Genomic DNA, 20804 nt, shown 5'->3' on the forward strand with positions numbered 1-20804 from the left:
CCACAAGGCATGAATATGGAATAACAAATGGATTCTTTAAACTCAATTACGGATGTCATTATTCAAGAAGAGGAGGAAAATGCTCAAGTTAATGAGCAAGTGCAACCTCAAAAAGAAATAGCATTAAGGAGGTCTATTAGAGAGAAAAGACCATCTATTTCAAATGAGTATATTGTTTATGCACTTGAGCATTGATAATGACCCAGTCTCTTTTGATCAAGCCATGAATGGTGAAAATTCTAATAAATGGTTAATGGTCATGAAGGATAAGTTGAAATATATGGATGGAAACAATGTTTGAAAAATGAAAGAATTGTTGAAGAATTCTAAAAGAGTTGGTTGCAAGTGGGTCTTTAAGACAAAGCAAGACTCTAAGAGCAATGTTTAGAGGTATAAAACCAGGCTTGTTGTCAAAGGTTACACTCAAAAGGATGGCATTGACTACAAAGAGACTTTCTCTCCAATTTCTAGAAAAGACTCTTTAAAGATTGTAATGGCTTTGGTGGCTCATTTTGATCTTGAGCTTCACCAAATGGATTTTAAAATAGCCTTTCTCAATGGAGCTTTGGAAAAAGAGGTTTATATGGACCAATCTCAAGGTTTTGAGATCACAAGTGAAAGAAATCTGGTATGTAGGTGAAAGAAATCTGGTATGTAGGTTGAAGAAATCGATCTATGGAGTAAAACAATCTTCCCGACAATGATACTTGAAGTTTAATGATACTATATTGTCATATGGGTTTGTCGAAATAACTGTTGATCAGTGTATTGATAACGGATAGAAATGCACGTTATCATAGTACTAAGTTCTTAAACAATGTTGGATTGCATTGATGAAATATGTTAAATTGCGTCCATTAAGCATAAATTCTATAATATTGCAGTCGCATGCATTCAACGCATTAGAATTATTGATTTTTGTATTTTTGTGTAGAATATGTATTAACGCAATGCAAAGATTGCGATCATAGGAATTCATTGGTCAAGCGCAACTTCACCGCAAGACTTTACGTTGATCGTGCTCGCAAACATTTGCTCGAGAAGGATCGCCACAACTTGGTCAGCGCAACAGGGTGGGTGCATCTGGGTGAAAGGCTAATTAAGAGCGATGGGACAGAAAATTGATGACAATCGAATCCAAATTAAGTTGTTAATCAATAACAGTCACAAAATATACTCAACCTTATCAGTAAATATTATTTGATGCGTCAGTCAGGAATTATAGTTGTCTCATCTATACAACCAGGAGAGAAAAGCCGCATTTCACCATGGATGTTCTATAAATACCAAGGGCATTCTTCGGAGAAGGAGTTGACGAGAAAACCAGTTGCTTTTGTTCATAATTTCCTTTCTAATTTAAGGCGAAACAAAAGAAGAGTGGTGGCACCGGAGATCACTCAGGGAAACTCGAGAGAAAACCTTGGGGCGTAAAAGCAGAGAGCAGGCCGACTCTCACGAGAGTGAGAATATCTTTAGAGCACGAGTAGAAACAGTGTAAACGCCTGGCTGCAAGAAATTGCTACCAGGCTCTTTATTATACTTGCATTGTTATTTGTACTTCATTTTCATATCTATTCAATGGAAGTTCTATTTCTACATCTGCTCATTTTCTTAATACGCATGAGTAGCTAAACTAGTTGAATGGGTTGAGAAGAACTAAACTAACATGACCTAGGAAGTTCATTACTTGTGATTGTCTTATTTTATGCTGTGCAAAATACCCTTTAGAGTTACTCGAGAGAAAGTCTAAAGAAAGAACCTAATGTCTCGAGAGATCTAGGTTAGAATCTGGACTCGAAAGAGCAAGATTAGGCTTGCATAAACAAGAGATAAGGACTTAGAGATAAGCTCTGTTTGTTAACTTGTATCGCATGCATCCTAGGAATAGGAATGATAGTATGTGATCTCATATTTGTGTGGATGTCATTTTGTCATCGCATAAATAGAAATAGAGCTTTATGTGTAAACCCTGTAGACTTATCGCATATATATCACATAAGTTCTAGCCTTAGAAGTCGTAGTATTCGCACCGAGAGATGGTTTACTGTTGTATGCATGTTGCATGATCACAAGCATGAACGCATTCTAGGGAGTGTTAGCCGAAACCTTTCTCAACCTGTTCACTACATATTCATCGCATTTTTCGTTTACCAACTCTTTTCAAACTCCGCCGCATTTGTTATTTATTTTTAATCAACGCAATCGACAAACCAAACACTTTATTTATTTTCTCGGTTACCACAATGTTTTCATCAAAATTACCGATGCAATCTATTTTCACAAGTCCCTGTGTTCCCTTTATTCGACCCTGGACTTATCAGGAAACTTAGAGGAATTTACACTTTAATTCTGCTGGGGAAACTTGAGTGCACAACGCAATTCCATCAACGCATATCATCCATATTTCTACTTTAATAAATATAGCATCAAGTTTTTGGCGCCGTTGTCGGAGACTTCGGCAAAATAATTTGTTAACAGTATTTTTTTTTTATTTCTTTGCAGGACTCTCAATCTCTGGCGAATGACGACCCGGAGATTGAGAGGAATTTTAGAAAAAGATCAAGAGACCGCTAACAACAACAAGAAGAAACACCAAGAATGGCGGAACAACCGGATGCAAGGGCCGCTAACGCGAATAATATAATGGCCAACCCTATTCTTCTAGCGAATGACCACAATAGACTCATCCAGGACTATGCGTCACTTAACCTCTATAATTTCTCTCTAGGAATCATAAGGCCCGCGTTAGATGGATCGAGGTTTGAAATAAAGTCGGTAATGTTTCAGATGATCCAGGCTGTTGGGCAGTTTGGAGGAAGGCGTGCGAAGACCCGCACGCCCACCTCTGGAGCTTCATAGAAATCTGCAACACTTTTGTGTTCTCAAATATCTCAACCGAGAAAGTTCGACTAACTATGTTTTCCTTTTCTTTGTGTGATCAGGCGAGCAATTGGGCATATTCTCTCGAACCGGGAGAGATAACTTCGTGGGAATAGGTAGTGAAAAAGTTTATGAAGAAGTATTTTCCATCAACTGAGAATGCTAGGAGACGAAAATTAATAACAAATTTTGAACAAGAAGATGAAGAATCGCTCAGCGATTCTTGGGCGAGGTTCAAGCAGTTGGTAAAAGACTGTCCACACAATGGCTTACCAGATTGCCTGCAAATGGAGATTTTCTACCAAGGACTAAATCCCTCTTCGCAGATCGCTGCCAATGCGGCAGCCGCTAGTGATCTGCTCGACAAAACATATGAAGAGGCTAAGAGTATACTTGATCTTATTTTCAAAAATCATGAGGATTGGAGGGAAACCGATCATAAATTAAGAATCAAAGAAAATGACGCAAACAATGGGGCCATCGCATCCCTGCAAAATCAAATGACTGCGATGATGAGTTTAATACAAGGCATTGCAATTAATAATATGGGAGCAAAGAAAGGGTAGGTCAGCACAATCACTCAAACGGCTGCAAGCTGTGTCATTTGTGGTGATGCTCACCCGATGGAAGAATTCCCAACAAACCCACAGTCGATATGCTTCATGAGAGATAACCTTTATTCCAATACCTATAACCCTGGGTGGCGAAACCACCCAAATTTTGCTTAGAAGAATCAACAAATAAATTTTCAATCTATGGCACAAAAAGAAGGGCCACCAGGATTCTTTCAACACAACAATGGTCCACCGAACAATCAAGCAAGTAGCTCACAACAACCACCGCAATCCTCTTCTTTGGAGACCTATTGAAGCAATATATAGAGAAAAACGAGACGGTGCTTCAAAGTCAGGCCATGTTCATCTGCAATCTTGAATTATAGATGGGCCAGATTGCGAGTGAGCTGAAAAATAGACCGCAAGAAGCGTTGCCAAGCTCAACTGAGCTCCCTCGCAATGCTGGGGGTAACGGGAAGGAACAATGCTTAGCAGTTTCCTCGCTAAGCGACAACATGACTGCGGAAGTAGGGGAGAAGCGCATTGCAACCAACTTGATTGCGGTGATAACCAAAGAACCACTGACCTGTAGTTGGAGAAGCCTGAGAAAACAGACCCTAAAGTTGTTTCCACTCTTAAGCCTCTGGATCTTGAGATAGAAGAAGTTCAATCACCAGTAACTCCGCAAAGATTGAAAGAGGAACAAATAGAGGAAGAAAATATCGCAATAGTGGCTGCAGCGCAAAATGCTATGATCCCACCTAAAATGGGCGACCTAGGAATCTTCACGATCCCATGCTCTATCAAGGGGACCTTCAATGGCCAGGCACTATGCGACCTTGGGGCAAGTATAAACATAATGTCGTTGTCAATCTTCAAACAATTGAATGCCGACACACTTACGCCCGTAAAGGAAACTCTCCTACTCACGGACAGATCTCGAATACATCCTGAAGGAGAGTTGAAAATTGTCACAATTTCAATCGATAAATTCATCCTGCCGGCAGATTTCTTCATTTTGGATTATAAAGCGAACAAAGATGCACCCATTATATTAAGACGATCATTCCTTTCAACCGGTCGCGCTCAAATTGATGTGCGCGAAGGGGAAATTGTAATGAGCATTCATGGAGAAAAACTCCGGATTAAGGCAGTAAAAACCTTAGAAGACAAAGAAAAAGAGAAAAGCCACCATGGACATGAACAAACCAGCCGAAAATAAGTGGTTCCTGCGTTATCAAATGATCGCAACATATCAGGGACGCTAGTTTTGGGAAACATAGATTCTTCAATTCTTCTCCATTACTCAGAATTTTTACTATCTTTTCAATTCTGATCTATCCTTATTTTACTATCACTATATTTGTTTAAAAAAAACGCGATACAAAAACAAATGCAATACAAAGTTTTATTTTGTTTAAAATAATTTGACCCTCTCTTTGTTTTTCTTGTAACGATCGAGGTGCTAGATTACGGAGATATTACGCGAAGAAGCACTTATCTTATTCCATCACCGCAACCCAAAGAAGAGAGATCGCCACAAAGATGGATGCGTCAATACAATGCGAGCGACAGCACAAAATTTAGGGTTGTATTCATCCTTATCTTTATTTCCAATTTTGCGCTATCACATTGCATTTTAGTCTTCAAAGTTTTATCACCGCATCCTATTTAATCACCACAATCATTTGACATAGATAAATTTAGTGAGTTACTGCATTCTGTTTCTTTGCCAAGTATGATTTCAATGATGAAAAAATATGCTTCTATTTCTTTCGTATATATTAGAGTCAACTTAATCTTAAGATAGTCACTTCATGAAATATTTCTAGAAGTTAGAGGTTTGCTAGCTTTCTTTCAAACTCTCTTTACAACGCATTCAAGAATATCGCATAACTTATTTTAATCTTTTGGCAATGAGGACATTGTCACATTTTAAATTATGGGGTGAGGTATTTGTTTCCGACCTTACTATTTAAAATATATATATATATATATATATATATATATATATATATAATTTGAGAATAACAACTCCACTGTTAATGCAATGGGAAACCCATGTTGATAAGAGTTAAGTTGTGAAAGGCACTTACCCATAGTTGGATGTCTGCATGACACACGTGGGGGCAAGCCAAAATGAAAGTAAGTCACCAGGATCAACACATAAATCAATGACCGCAACTCCACTACCGAATCGGTATGAGTTTAGTCTGAGAAAGAGTGCATTGCTCGTAGTTGGATGTCCGCATGATACACGTGGGGACAAATCAAAACGAAAGTAAGTCACCAGGATCAACACATAAATCAATGACCACAACTCCACTGCCGAATCGGTATGAGTTTAGTCTGAGAAAGAGTGCATTGCTCGTAGTTAGATATCTGCATGACACACGTGGGGGCAAGACGAAGGCAAGGCTCTTGGATCAGCGCAAGGTCAGAAAAAAAATAATAAGCAATGAAGAAAATTTTTGTGCAAGGATAAAATCATTTGACACCCCGGTAAAAAATTTTCTTTTTGAAATAAATCATGCGATGTTCCAAAATTTAGTAAAGTCCTTTTGAAAGTTAAGCTTGCAGTCCTTAGGTCTTAGAAATATTTTAAGAAGAAACTTGAATAAGACTTAAGAAAATTCTGGTATATAGGATTTGAATGAAGTATCCTTGAGAAGTCTAGGAAAAAAACTTTGTGGTTGACTTGCTAAAGGAATCTTTAGCTTATGCTTGAGGACAAGCATTATTTAAATTTGGGCCTGTGATAACAGGCAGAAATGCACGTTATCATAGTACTAAGTTCTTAAACAATGTTGGATTGCGTTGATGAAATATTTTAAGTTGCGTCCAATAAGCATAAATTCTATAATATTGTGGTCACATGCGTTAGCGCATTAGAACTATTGATTTTTGTATTTTTGTGCAGAATATGCGTTAACGCAATGCAAAGATTGCGATCATAGGAATTCATTGGTCGAGCACAACTTCACCGCAAGACTTTGCATTGATCATGCTCGCAAACATTCGCCCGACAAGGATCGCTGCAACTTGGTCGGCGCAACATGGTGGGCGCATCTGGGTGAAAGGCTAATTAAGAGCGATGGGACAGAAAGCTTATGACAGTCGTATCCAAATTAAGTTGACAGTCGATAACGGTCACAAAGTACATTCAGTCTTATCAGTAACAATTATCTGGCGCATCAGTCAGGAATTAAAGTTGTCCCATCTGTACAACCAGGAGAGAGAAGCCACCTTTCACCATGGATGTTCTATAAATACCAAGGGCATTCTTCAGAGAAAGGGTTAACGAGAAAACCAGTTGCTTTTGTTCATAATTTCCTTTCCATTTTAAGGCGAAGCAAGAGAATAGTGGTGGCGCCGGAGATCGCTCAGGGCAACTCGAGAGAGAACCTTGGGGCGTAAAAGCAGAGAGCAAGCCGACTCTCGCGAGAGCGAGAATATCTTTAGTGCATGAGTAGAAACAGTGTAAACGCTTGGCTACAAGAAATTGCTACCAGACTCTTTATTATACTTGCATTGTTATTTGTACTTCATTTTCATATCTATTCAATAGAAGTTCTATTTCTACATCTGCTCACTCTCTTAATACGCATGAGTAGCTAAACTAGTTGAATGGGTTGAGAAGAACTAAGCTAACATGACCTAGGAAGTTCATTGCTTGTGATTGTCTTATTTTATGCTGTGCAAAATACCTTTTAGAGTTACTCGAGAGATAGTCTAAAGAAAGAACATAATGTCTCGAGAGAGCTAGGTTAGAATCTGGACTCGAAAGAGCAAAATTAGGCTTGCATAAACAAGAGATAGGGACTTAGAGATAAGCTCTGTTTGTTAACTTGTATCGCATGCATCCTAGGAATAGGAATGATATTATGTGGTCTCATATTTGTGTGGATGTCATTTTGTCATCGCATAAATAGGAATAGAGGTTTATGTGTAAACCCTGTAGACTTATCGCATATATATCGCATGCGTTCTAGTCTTAGAAGTCGTGGTATTCGCACCGAGAGATGGTTTACTGTTGTATGCATGTTTCATGATCGCAAGCATGAACACATTCTAGGGAGTGTTAGCCAAAATCTTTCTCAACCCATTCACCGCATATTCATTGCATTTTCCGTTTATCAACTCTTTTCAAACGCCGCCGCATTTGTTATTTATTTTTAATCAACACAATCGACAAACCAAAAACTTTATTTATTTATTCGATTACCACAAAGTTTTCATCAAAATTACCAACGCAGTGTATTTTCACAAGTCCCTGTGTTTGACCCTGGACTTACCAGGAAACTCAGAGGAATTTACACTTGAATTCCGCTGGGGAAACTTGAGTGCACAACGCAATTCCATCAATGCATATCATCCATATTTCCACTTCAATAAATATAGCATCATGTATCTACATGAAGGTGTGGGAAGTAAGTTTATAATTCTTTGTTATATGTAGATGATATTCTTTTTGCCGCTAGTGATAGTGAGTTATTGCATGATGTTAAGGATTATCTTTCTAGGAACTTTGAGATGAAGGATATGGGTGAAGTTTCCTATGTGATCGGAATAGAAATATTTTGAGATAGATCACAAGGAATTTTGGGACTGTCTCAAAAAGCTTACATCAACAAAGTTTTAGAAAGATTTAAGATGGAATCATGTACACCTAGTCCAGTTCCCATCCAGAAAAAGGAAAAATTCAGTCTATCCTAGCGTCCCAAGAATGATTTGGAGCATAAAGAAATGGAAAATATCCCTTATGCTTCTTTAGCCGGGAGTTTAATGTATGCTTAAACCTGTATTAGGCCAGACATAAGCTTTGCGGACAGTATGTTGGGTCATTATCAATCAAATCCTAGACTATTTCATTTGAGAGCTACAAAGAAGGTTTTAAGGTACTTGTAAGGCACTAAAGATCACATGCTTCAGATAGAAGAACTAGTAACCTTGATGTTATTGGTTACTCGAACTCAAATTATGCCAGATTTTCAGATACCCAAAAATCCACATTTGGCTATTTGTTCCTTCTAGCTGATGGGGTGTTTCATGGAAGAGTGGTAAGCAATCTGTCATTGCTACTTCGGAAGGATCTCTTACCAAAGAGTTCCATGAGCACGTTCAGATCGCTTTGATCTCACCTTAACCGAAATACATATTATACATTCATACGCACAGTTATGCAAACAAATCTTAATTAACGACATTCTATTAACAAGATATAACAAGGGAAAGAGTTTCATACCAGTTGAAGACAGTCTTTGAAACTTCAAAACTCACCGTAGTGGAAACCTCCACCTAATCATCAACATAGCAGCACGCACAACCGCAAACTCACGACCGCAACGGGGACAACACCACCAAAAAAGAGCTCTGGGTATTCTCGAAGTGAGAACCCAAAGCGTGGTCTTTAGTGAATTTGGTAGAGGAAGGAGGAAACGCGGATCGTGTAGGCGATAAGCAAGTGAGAGGGAAAAAGGCGCTATCACATAGCACAATGCTTATCGTTTAGGAGACACTACACGATCGTGTAGGTTTTACTGAACGATTGTTTAGCAAACTCGGCACACTATAGGATCGTTTAGAGAAGCTATCCGATCGTGTAGGAACTAGTGTGTGTTCGTTTAGACTCGAGGAGGACGATCGTTTAGGCAAAGAGGACTATCGTATAATCTCTCGAAATTCTTAAGAGATCCTTTAGGCGCGAGGTGGACGATCGTCTAGACGAAGAGCGACTATCGCATAGGCTCTTGATTTACTTAAGCGGTCATTTTCTTTTCACCAGCGCGCCCCTTCTAATTTCTTTTGGACGATCGAATGAACTGTCACTCAAACTGATACAATTTCATTTTTATTTCATCGGTTACAATAACCGACTCATTCCTACTAACCCACGTCCAAACGTGATTTTTGGCTTAATTATCATATAATTAACCAATTAATTAAAATATATATAATCATATTATATTTTTACCCTATAGTTTGATATCACATATCTACTATAGTATTTTTTACTCATTCCCACTAACCCACGTCCAAACGTGATTTTTGGCTATATTAATAACTAATTAATAATAAATATAATCATATTATATTTTTACCCTATAGTTTGATATCACATATCTACTATAGAATTTTCTCCTTTACTTGATATAAATCATATTTATGTCTAATTTCCTCCAAAATAATGTATCTCATACACTTAGCCAATTATATCATATAGAATTAACCAGTCCAATTATATCATATATCATCGATCTTTCTCTTATTAATTTGAACATTCCAAATTAACCTAAACACTGGTTTTCGACTTTATCCAAGCTACCTAGGGGACCTAATGAACCTGTGGCTCGAAGCTCCAACGGTCCGTAAATAGCTAACTAAACTCTTTAGCCACGAGATCCACCATTTGTTAACTGTCAGGCATTCCACTAAAGACCAACAGTTGAACTCTTCTTACCACAGATATATTTCTGTGTCCATTGGATATAACCAATAATGAGTACGATGACCCTTCATAGATGCTCGTAAGTACAGTTGAGCCAAATTACCGTTTTGCCCCTGTAGTTACATCTCATTCCTTAAGTATCACTGATTCCTCTAATGAACAATACAACATAGTCCAACTATGTGTGAACACCTCTCAGGCCAAGAGAAGGTATGTGGCGTCACATCGTTCAAGCCCCGGAATCAGCCCTTAAGGGAGCTATCTATCTACTTACCCATGCCTCGAGGAAGGAGTGAATTCCATCTTGTGTAATTGAGTTTCCAACTCCCAAATCAGACGAATCCCCAAAATGGTGGGTTTGAATTGGCGACCTAGCCATTCGCACCCATACAAATCAAAGAACCGCCCTCAATGGTAGGAGTTCGAACTCACTCAGGATTGAGCTCATGTTACCTATGGTCATCCTAATGAAGTGAAGTCTCTGTCATGAACGGTGTTATATAACGAGACGTTAACACTTTGTGGTCAGGTCTTATACATAATATTTGTATAGGACGCCCCCGCTCGTATATCCCCAACACGAATGATCAGGATCAGATCATCTGTGATAAGTCACAACATTTGTGACCATTCTACAAAGCAGGCCGCGTTCGTAGCGTTACCAGGATAAGGTTTCCCTCCTATATCCATATAATATAGACCATTTTGGTTATCACTCAAGACATAATCCACTTGTACGTCACCATATACATGCTTGAGTCACATACAGATAACCAGAGATTTTATGTTTATTGATCTGTGGTAAAGCAAATGAAACAAGTAACTGAGCAAAATACAAAATGTGAAGTAAATATCATATATTAACAACACAAGCATTCGTACAAACTGTTTACAAACTACAGGACACGAGACTTTAGGGCATCAATCCCAACAACTTCCACTATGGAGGTTGAATTGTGGCATGCTTTGTAGCCACAATTCAATCATTGTGGTTGCGCAATTTTGTTGGTGGTTTAGACATTGTTGGTACCATTTCTAAACTAATAAGGATATATTGTGATAATGCGACAGCTGTATTCTTCTCTAAAATCGATGGATACTCCAAAGATATCAAATATATGGATTTAAAGTATCTATTCGTCAAAGAAAATGTGCAAAATCAAAGAGTTCAAATAATGCACATTGGCACCAATGATATGATTGCAGATCCGTTGACTAAAGAACTAGCTCCTAAGACATTTATTAGCCATGTTAGTGAAATGGGAGTTGTCGCGAAGTCCTTGTATGGCGGATGATTGGTCATACATATATGAATTTATGTTTAGCACATTTCTGTTTATTTCAAATTCTAAATATTGATGTTTGTTTGGATTTTGCTTATCTGTGAATCATAATTCAACTATGCATATTTTATTATGATGATAGATGTTGGGATTTATTTTAAGATGTTGTGGGAATTGGTGGTTACCTGAGATGTGGATAGTTATCTAAGTTACTAGTGGATGGGAAGTTACCCAAAATGTGGGAAGTTACCCAAAATGTGGGAAGTTACCTAAGTATGGCAATTATCTATATATAGGTGATAGATAGTTCTTTTTCGTGAGACTCTCACAATCTCTACATGGTTTTTTGTTTCCAAAAGAATAACATACTCTCTATCAGTCAAAGTTTAATTCTTTGAATTAAACAAATCTTTATATCATCAAAGGGCGAATTGAAGAATATACGTTATTGGGATTGGAGAACATTGATTTAAAAATTTGGAGAACATTGATTTAAAAATTTTCGGATATTTATCATGGAATCATCAAGTGTTACTATATGTATCTTGGTTGATTTAATTATCCTATTAGAATCCATAGGTGTTAATCGCTTCCACATTTTAGTTTAAATGGCCAAATTCCAACAATAAAATGTAAAATAATGATTTATTTAATTTGGTATTAGAATAATAATTATGATAAGTTTACATTTTTAGGCAGGGCAGGGAGGTAATTTAACAACAAAATCACCCTCGATTAATTTGAGTTCGATATTTGGGCACACGCCACGTTAGTCTGGTAGAAGTAGAATTGATAGGTGATTCGGATCCGAGATTGCAGAGCAAATTAGGGTTCTACGATCCAAGTACACTCGAAGAAGAAGACGAGTCCCAGCCTTTCTGTGTTGCGACTGATAATCATCATCTACATCTAATGGCGACCCCTCCTGGCCCTTACTCCGGCACCAGCACCCTCGCTCTGGTATCTCTCCTTTCTTTTACCTCTAAATTCTAATCATCTGCTGAGCTACTTTCTCTTATATTTAGAGTAATACTTCAATGCATCTAGATTTATCCGTTCCGTATTTTTTATTTTCATTTGCGTATTTCTTCATTATATGAAATCCTCTATTGGGAATCAAATGGATTGGTTCATTTTAGGTTCTAAACTTTTTCTCTCCTTTTATGCCCTAATTTTTTGGGTATTGATTTCTTCAGGTGGCCCGTGCATCAGCATTCACCTTTGGTTTGGTTTACGGAAGCATTAAGCTCAAGGTTCTGAAGGTAAATTGGAATCAACTGCTATCAAATCGTTGTTGTTATAGTAAATTCATTGAAATGTAGTTTGATTGTGCTGCGCCTCTTTTTGAATCAACTCCATGTTTATTAATAGTGATCATTTCACTCGTTCATTCACATCAATTCAACATTAAAACTAGATTTCATGTCATCTGTTTCAAGGTTTTGACTTTTTTTTTTTTTTTTTGGAGACGAGATTTCTTCACGGCCCTATTTTCATCGGCGCTTCTAATTTAAGGAAAAAGTCTTTTTGGAAACTTAAAAGTTCAAATCTTGTGCCTGTTTATTCAGAGGAATTTAGATGAGACATTTTTGCTGATAAGATTCTTCTGGTTACGCCAACTTCCATGCAATGTTATTTTGTTTTTTAGATTAAATATGTTAAAAATTACAGCATGTAAGAACATGAAACATAAACCGCCTTATGTACCTTGATCAGTTAATTGTATTGAATATGAATTTGGTTGTATTTTTGTGCATTCGCCAGGCAAAGGCCAAGTCACATGCGAAAGCTGAAGCCAAGGCCCATCATTGATGAACGCATTTATTGATGTAGCTTGTAGGCGATGGAAGAGATGGAAATTGCCGCATAGGGAGACTCTGATCATTGGTTGGAGAAATGTGATTTTTGGCTTGATAATTTAGTAGGTTCTGTTTTTTTACTTCTGAAACAAAAGAATTTTTTTTTTGTTTAGATGAGGTTGGTATTGCAAATACTATATGGTGTATGCTTAGTTTTTCAGTTCTGATCGGCAATTCTGCGTGTGAGGATGTTCTTGAAATAAAGGTGATACACCATCTGATAAATAAAACTGGTTTGAGATTTTTGTCTATCACAATACCACTCTCATCTCACTTTAGAGTTTCAGCTTATGATTAGCTTTGATCTTTCTGACCTGTGGTTCAATTTATAGGGTCATGTTGTATGAAAGGAATACATAAAAACCTTTGCTGATGATGTTCATAAAATTTGGCTTGGAAGAAACTCGTATGCAGATTCAGTAGAGGTAATAACTTAGATTAAAGGGAAGTCTTTAGTTCGGTCTTTTTTAAGCATGTTTTGTCTCCCCTAATTTTCACCAAAACAAGGTATGTTAATACATATTTCAATTACTAATTGATGAATGATATTTAAGAAAACGTTTGGAAATAAAAGAAAACCAAAACGTAAGGCAGTGTATGAGCATAAAAACCCTTAGATATATTATCGTACTATAAAATCTCTAGATAATGGACAAAATGAAAGACAGGCAACAAAGATATGGCTCCCCATCGCGAACCTCGCATACCCAGATGAATAGTTCTTGGGTATCATCTTAACAGGCCAGGGTTTGCAGAAAGTGCAGCAAAGCGTCAACTTGTTGAAGACTAAAAGTCTTGGCATTCTGCAAATGCCAGAGCTTTTTTTCTTCTTTTTTCTTTTTGGTTCTAATGAGTTCAGAAAGAGTTCAATTTTGCATAAAAACTGAATCTACTTCAACTAGAGCTCTTGGCAAATAAATGTCCCTTGCTGATAAAAATAGGCAATAAACAATCACTTGCATTACGGCGAAAGCTTCATGCTACCAGTCGGCCTTCTTTGAGCTTGTGTTAGTAATATAATAAACTTGATTCCCGACTAACATAGCAGAAGAATCGACCTTCAATGATTAGTTTAAGGAAACCGAGTCTTAAGCTCGGCCACCTTCTGACATGGAGCAATTGATGCCTTGCATCATAGCACTGTTGAGAAGCTTCATTCCCTCTTCGCTCATTTGCTGAACTTCTGAAGGTGACAAGATTCTGATACACCGTACGCAGCTAACAAATTCCCTGCAGAAATCCCCATTCGGTTGGTTGAATCACATCCAATCCAGCAAAAGATTACAATATAAAATTAGGATGAAATATTGAATACAGTAACCGCTGTTTCTCAACTATTCAGGCTAAAGATAAAAGAAACAAGCAACAGACTTAAGAGTGAGAAGACGACTTACTCCCAGGGATCATCACCAATAAGCAGGACGTCGTTCTCATAATCAACATAAACCAGTTTCCATCCTGAGCCTCTTGGGTCATTAAGCAATCCTTCAAGTCCAAACATACATTCGATAGCAGAGCACAGTTCGTCGTAGTTCTTAAAACTAGTGACATCAATAGACCTCCCAACAGATCCCGCCTTCTGGACCTGTTACCACACAGCATATCATCAGGTCGAGATCCATATTATAAACAACTTTGTGAAAGTAGGGAAAACATGTAGAAGCTAGAAACTGTGGCAGAAAACATATCGTCAACTGATATAATGCAATTCAAATTCAACAATCCATAGCATAACAAGAGCATAGTATGATCCGAGCAACTTTGACATTAATTCTCATTGTGAGAGCATATATATAGGATAGTTTTGTACATGGCAATGTAAACGCAGTCCCATCAGATTAGGAAATGCAAGCCAGTTAAAATAACTAATATAAATATCACAGATTCCTACCTTCGTGTAAGTTCTCAAGGGCGGTACCACTTGCTTCCATGAACCATTCTGCAAAAGACTGCCCTCATCAAAATCCACATTGCATGAGGATGTACCACCTGAATTATCATGGTACTCTTGCCTGGAGAAAGCCTGAGAATCTCCCAGACTAGCAGAGGTAATCTGAGACTGAACATCTTGGCTCGAACTGAAGTTCCCAGCCAAGCAATCTGAAGGATGTGGGAAGTCAGCTTCTTTCAATGTGCAATAATCATCAAGAATAGTACTTGAAACAGCATGATCAACCAAAGCACTTCCACCGTTACTGATTTCAAGGTTAGAACAACTGTATATCCCACTTTGGTTGTTGCTTTCATCTGAAACATCTCTCATAATATTTGCATTAGCCATACAGTTGAGGTTAGATGTGTTTGGATGAGAGAATGAGACGAGTTGATTGGTTTGAGATGAGAACCTTATATTATTAAGAGGATCCCACATGTCTTGGCCTGTTGTGGGTAAGGGAAAATTAAGAACCTCAGGAAAGACTGTTGAGCAATCTTGTAATCCCAACATGGAAAGATTCCCTGGTGATCTCATTACTCCAGGAAGAGGCAGACAGGATGGGTTAATCAAACATCCATCACCATCCAAGGATGAAATCAAACCATTTGAATTCGTAAATTCAGGCTGAGGCATGTCAATTGGTTGTGGGTGTTGGATTAGTGAATCAAGCTGAGGCTGCAAGGGCCATGATACGGATTGCAACTGCATGGGGATCTGATTCTGGTTCACAAATGAAAGCTGGTTTACAAGCGTTTGCAAATTCACTTCGTTACCAGCGAGTTTTTCCTCCCCACAATCTCCAACTGAGGGCAATGGATTGGACTGACTGGTCGAAAGATCGCGTTCGTATTTTGCCTTGTCTACATCAGCTCCAGATGGAGTTTCACTTTCAATGGCCGACGAAGTGTGAACTTTTCCGGGTAGATTCGCTTTGGGTGATGAATTTGGGTTTATGGGATCAGATTGTGTAGGTGCTGGATGATGATGATTTTGATTCCCGGGAGATGCAGTTTCTGGCGGTATAAGCTGCTGTATTTTGGGATTGGTTACTGGCTGCATGTCCTTCATGTCCTGTATCTTAACTAAATTGTTGACCGAATCCTGCTGTAAGGTGGTTCCGTGAAGGTTAACCATCTGAGGCCTCAGTAGCATCTTCATCAGTGGTTCGGGGCATAAAGTTGGCGCATATGAAAGATCCCCACGTATATTTTCAGGAACACGAAGCATTGGTCTCTTCACCAGACTTCCCCAATCAGTTTCTCCTGCTAATGTGAAAATTTCCCATATTAAAAAAAAAATGGTCTTTTGCAAACTAGCATAAGTATAGGAAGTCGCAGAAAGGATCAAATATCTTACCCAAAAATCCACCGTGTAATGGACGTTTAAGACCTGAAGTCAGAGACGGAAAAATGAATAGACTTTCTGGAGTTTCTATTTCCCATGAACTAACCCGGTTCTGCTTATCACAGCATCCTGGCTCATCCCACTCTACCTGTGAGAAAAATTGTCAAACAGAGGAGGGGAGAAAGACATCAGAGAACACTCAAAAACAAAGAGAACGAAAAAGAAAACAGTTGTACTCAAAACAATTCTCCATAATTCACCTGAAGATTTCGCCACTTGGAACCTGGCCACCTGAGTGGATCTAAATCGCTAATTCCAACAATCGTACCCATATATCTGGGCACAACGAATAGCGTTAGATGCCAATATATATAAGATTGATGAACATCCCAGATCATATATTTTGACAAAATTAAACTCACCGGCGTTTACCGGACTCTTCTGTTTCAAACATCATCCCGAACCTCATGCCTGCAGAAAGCTGAGTTCCGTATACACATTTGCGATACTTGGCTAAAGGGATAACAAATTCTGAAGGACATGCCCTGGGGGAAAATGGAAACACGTAGAAAGTATGACAAAGATGACCCAAAAAGTTGGAAAAATCTGAACTTTAATCACTTGAAAGTTAATAGAACCTGGGGTTGTAGAAGATTGTGAATGGACTTCGATTAGCAGCAGCATGAGCCGCAGCAGCAAGAACCCCAATATGCATACTATCAGCAGATAGAACCGATGATGGCAATGTTGTTTGTTGCCGGTTAGCACGCCTCACTCCAATAAGCAACTGGGACTTTTCATCCCTACATAATTGTCACAACATTAGAAACAGACTATTCAAACTTCATAGCATTGACACAAAAAAAAAGATGGCAAAAAACGCCATCTTACCTTATAAAAAGGACAGAATCTCCTGCTCTAAGCCTCTTTGCCCCAACGAATAGACTCCAACCAGTAGTGAGAAGGTGTCGCTTCGGCTGCCCTACAAAAACAAGGCATAGCCCCATCAGGAAAACAACATAATCCTCATTCACATTATAAACTGTAGATTTTAGTTTGAAGAATGCAATGACAATCATGATATCAAAGCATACTCACCGCGATAAATGTGGCGAAAAGTCCAGGTATTGTCATGCAAGTCTCTAACAACGAGCTCCTGAGTTGGCGGTTGCATTGTGTAATCCTGTTTCAAGATTAACCACAAAACTAATCTTAACAAGAAGGAAAATCGATTGTTAATGGTAACAGCAGGGAAGAAATGACATGGAGTTGAAACCTTACCAATGGAGGAAAGAGTTTTTCAGCAGCCCTGCGTGGCACTGAGAACCCACCATGTGTGCTGGTGTCACTGGCAGTCAAAGATTTGCAGAAGAACTCATTTGGGTGTTTGCTCGGCCTTAGTCCAAAGTCTGGAACTAGGAAGACATCTTTTTCCTGATCCACAGATAAATTTGAATGTGAAAAGACAAGCTAACATTAACCTGTGTACAAATTCAACGCTGACCCAGAAGAACAAAACTAGATAAACATATATCCTTACAGAGTTCACCGGTTGAAGACTCATTTGAGCATAGATTTCATCTGAATCTTTATCGGCCTAAAGTAATAATGAAGGGAAAAGCAACAGATTCTTCAGAACAAACATATTTCAATGGATGATCCAAAAGGCAGAGTAAGTATCAACAAAAACACATACATGTAAGGTAACATTTTGAACTTGGCACATCAACTGAGAGGGAAGATTAGGATAATTTGGAATCTGTGAGGTTGCTGTTGTCTTGGTAGAAACTGCCACCTGTTAACAAAAAATTAAACAGAAAAACAGCTGTATATTGATTCTAGGCAAGTCAAAAAGGGATTCACATAAGATTCGGGAACTTCAATCATAGAAGAAATGGAAGGTAAAAAACCAAAAACTTATAACATTATTAACATCACTGCAATAGAAAGATTACAAGGATGCTTTTGGAACTTCATTTGAGAATTTAATGCAGTCTGGTTCAATCCCGGAAAAGAATGCGTACCTGTTCACTATGTCCCTGAGGAAAGTAATAGACAAGACTACCCACATGGGGCAAGGAAACAAGCGGACCTGCACAAGCGTGCCATAGCTCGGAGTTTATAGCCTTCCGGGCCCCTGAAATCCAAACAAGCAGACGTTTAAGCAAATACCCTCTTAAAAAAAAGGCATTGCCAGAATTGAATTCAATTACGATAATGCCGATAATAGTTAGTGGGAAAAAAGAAACGAACCTGTTTGATCTTGCATTTCTTTCAACAACTTCATCTCGTCGAGAAGGTTAGTCTGTGGGGCGTTATTAATCAAACCCCCTGATGTCTTGAGCTTGTCTTCCACTGAGCCCATGACGTGCCCTTCTCTCAACTTCAACAAGAATCAACCGTGGATTAACATCTTCAGTAAAAAAGGAAAAAAGCCGTAAAACTAAACCCTCTTGATCACGAAGCAATTTCACCTTCTCATCCAAGAAAAGCCGAGAAGGATGATTAAGAGTGCCGCATATTATCAAGAGAAATTTACAGTTGGGACATGACTAAGACAGTCATACATACAGAAGAAGAAAACAAGAGAATCCATCAGTCAAAAAAGCAAAAACGCCATCAGAATCCAAGACCAAGGAACAAAAACTGGAAATGGTAGTCTGCAAAATCTCATAGGTGGGGCTTCTTCTTGGCGATTGGTTTGGCACCAATGGAACGCATCTGTTTGCATCAAAAGCACGCGAATCGAAGCATCGAATGACCCATATTATCAACTGGGTCTGCTTGTTTTTTTATGTTGAATCAATGGACACCGACCTTTCGATGAACACAGTTACCACAACTTACAAAATACAAACCCTACTGTATGATCCTAACTATTCACATATTGGGTTTGGATTAAACTCTCGAGTAATCCGTTTGGAAAGAGGATTTTCCCTTTCAGAATCTCTAATCCTCTCTCTTCTTGAAACTGGGAAGAGTGTGCATGCTGTTATCCTGCGCTCACATCCGTATAAGGCCATTTGTTTGCAGCTTTAAACTGTTTTGAGGAACCAACTTAAAGGGTGTCAAAAGAAAAGGGAGAAAAATAATAGTAAAGAAATGAAAAAGCAGAGAAAGGCTAAGAGAACACGAAAACAGTACAGAAAGCTGAGTATTAGGAAGGACTGTGAGAGAGAAAAAGGAAAAGAAGAGAGAGAGAGAGAGAGAGAGAGATTGTCTTTTTGGAAAAAAGCGAGAATGGGATTGGTGGAATGGAAGAATGTCAAGAGGCGCATTTTAGCACGTGGATTGCCATGATTTGATAGAGCCTTTGGATTTTCGTCTTCCTCGATTCCCCCTCCCTCTTTTTTTGTTTCTCTTTTATTAATCTCCTCAAAATAATATAAATATATTCTGATTCATTTCCTTGCTTTTTTTATAATAAAACAATATTCATTTTTCACTTTTTGTGCTTACCATCGATTATAAAATTCACATTTTTTTATTGTCTATAACTTATATATTATTGGAATTAGTGAATATACAGGTATTTTTACATTACTTTTGTTAAAATTATTAGGTCAATTAACAATTTTTTAATAGACATAGAAATTACAATATTTAACCAAGTCTAGACTTCAATATTTATGTCTAATTATATATTAAATTCTATAATTTGTTGTCTAATACATGTATAACCCGTAATAAATATCAAATCGGTTAATGACCAATTAGTGACAGAATTGAGAACTTGAGATTTAGGCAAGTATGTAACCATGTGTTTTTTTTTTAATTTGTATTTATTTACCCATCAATTATGTAAAATAGTTTTCATCATCCCTAAATAAATATGTGACCTCCTTTACAAGTTTCAAAAACAAAAACAAACTTTTGAAATTTATTTTTCAGTTCTCAAAAATAAAAAGTGACTTGTTTTTTTTAAGACACTTGCAAAAAATGGATTACATAATAACAAAACTCTAAAGTACAAGTAGTGTTTATGAGGATTTTTTTTTCCTTTTGTGACAACATGTAGGGTATGGGAGGTTGAACCTCTAGATTAGACTTGAAATTAAACAAAACTTGATACCTCTGATTTCGATATTGGTAGTATAAACCGATATCAATTGAGTTGTGCTCTTCTTGGCAATAGTGTTTATACACTTAATTTTCAAAAATAAAGTTCCGTCTCGTGACCATTTTTTTTTTTAAATTAAGTCTATTGACACTACTTTCACTTCCAAATTTCTCCGTTTGAGAATTAAAAAAAAAAGTAGCTTTCAAAAATATATTTTGTTTTTTGAATTTGGTTAAGAATTCAACAATTGTACTCAAGAAATATGCAAATTATTATAAGAAATGTAGATGAAATATAGTTAATTTTCAAAACAAAAAATAAAATGATTACCAAACGGAATATAAATAATCGAAGTGAAATTAGTTCAATGGTAATTGGCATGACCTTCTTTCCTATATGTTGGAGGTTCAATTTATCTTTTTAATTGTTGTATTAAAAAA

General features: G+C 37.7%; 2 protein-coding genes across 6 annotated transcripts; one reads left to right on the forward strand and one right to left on the reverse strand.

Moving 5' to 3' along the window:
- The first annotated feature begins 11797 nt into the window (after positions 1-11797).
- Positions 11798-13281, forward strand: LOC120086120 (uncharacterized). Its single transcript, XM_039042574.2, has 3 exons — positions 11798-12125; positions 12362-12427; positions 12930-13281. Exons 1-3 carry the CDS (start codon positions 12078-12080, stop codon positions 12975-12977), a joined length of 162 nt encoding a protein of 53 aa, XP_038898502.1. The 5' UTR covers positions 11798-12077; the 3' UTR covers positions 12978-13281.
- A 341-nt stretch (positions 13282-13622) lies between these two features.
- On the reverse strand, positions 13623-19684 carry MP (Transcriptional factor B3 family protein / auxin-responsive factor AUX/IAA-like protein). 5 transcript variants are annotated; one of them, XM_039042571.2, is made up of 15 exons: positions 18876-19684; positions 18558-18687; positions 18329-18441; positions 18001-18099; positions 17845-17901; positions 17586-17738; positions 17403-17487; positions 17196-17286; positions 16943-17107; positions 16727-16849; positions 16565-16640; positions 16317-16452; positions 14916-16225; positions 14419-14609; positions 13623-14254 (listed from the first exon to the last, which is right to left on the reverse strand). In XM_039042571.2, exons 2-15 carry the CDS (start codon positions 18667-18669, stop codon positions 14113-14115), a joined length of 2853 nt encoding a protein of 950 aa, XP_038898499.1. In that variant the 5' UTR covers positions 18670-18687; positions 18876-19684; the 3' UTR covers positions 13623-14112. The 5 variants fall into 5 exon arrangements, with proteins under 5 accessions (XP_038898499.1, XP_090173755.1, XP_038898498.1 ...); XM_090317629.1 differs by having other exon boundaries at positions 14916-16222; positions 18779-19530; XM_039042570.2 differs by having other exon boundaries at positions 18779-19530.
- Between the last annotated feature and the right edge of the window lie 1120 nt (positions 19685-20804).

This window comes from Benincasa hispida, chromosome 9 (genome assembly GCF_027475165.1).
Source record: "Benincasa hispida cultivar pf3 chromosome 9, pf3_genome.v1.1, whole genome shotgun sequence".
NCBI lineage: Eukaryota > Viridiplantae > Streptophyta > Magnoliopsida > Cucurbitales > Cucurbitaceae > Benincasa > Benincasa hispida.

What these genes read in the sequence shown, in the direction of transcription:
- LOC120086120 (XM_039042574.2), top strand. Translation starts at nt 12,078, where the DNA reads ATGGCGACCCCTCCTGGCCCTTACTCCGGCACCAGCACCCTCGCTCTG. An exon ending in GCACCAGCACCCTCGCTCTG is followed by an intron (nt 12,126 to 12,361) that starts GTATCTCTCCTT and finishes TGATTTCTTCAG; the next exon opens with GTGGCCCGTGCATCAGCATT. An exon ending in TTAAGCTCAAGGTTCTGAAG is followed by an intron (nt 12,428 to 12,929) that starts GTAAATTGGAAT and finishes TGCATTCGCCAG; the next exon opens with GCAAAGGCCAAGTCACATGC.
- MP (XM_039042571.2), bottom strand. Translation starts at nt 18,669, where the DNA reads ATGGGCTCAGTGGAAGACAAGCTCAAGACATCAGGGGGTTTGATTAAT. An exon ending in AAAAACTCTTTCCTCCATTG is followed by an intron (nt 17,488 to 17,585) that starts GTAAGGTTTCAA and finishes ATCTTGAAACAG; the next exon opens with GATTACACAATGCAACCGCC. An exon ending in ATTACACGGTGGATTTTTGG is followed by an intron (nt 16,226 to 16,316) that starts GTAAGATATTTG and finishes TTTTCACATTAG; the next exon opens with CAGGAGAAACTGATTGGGGA.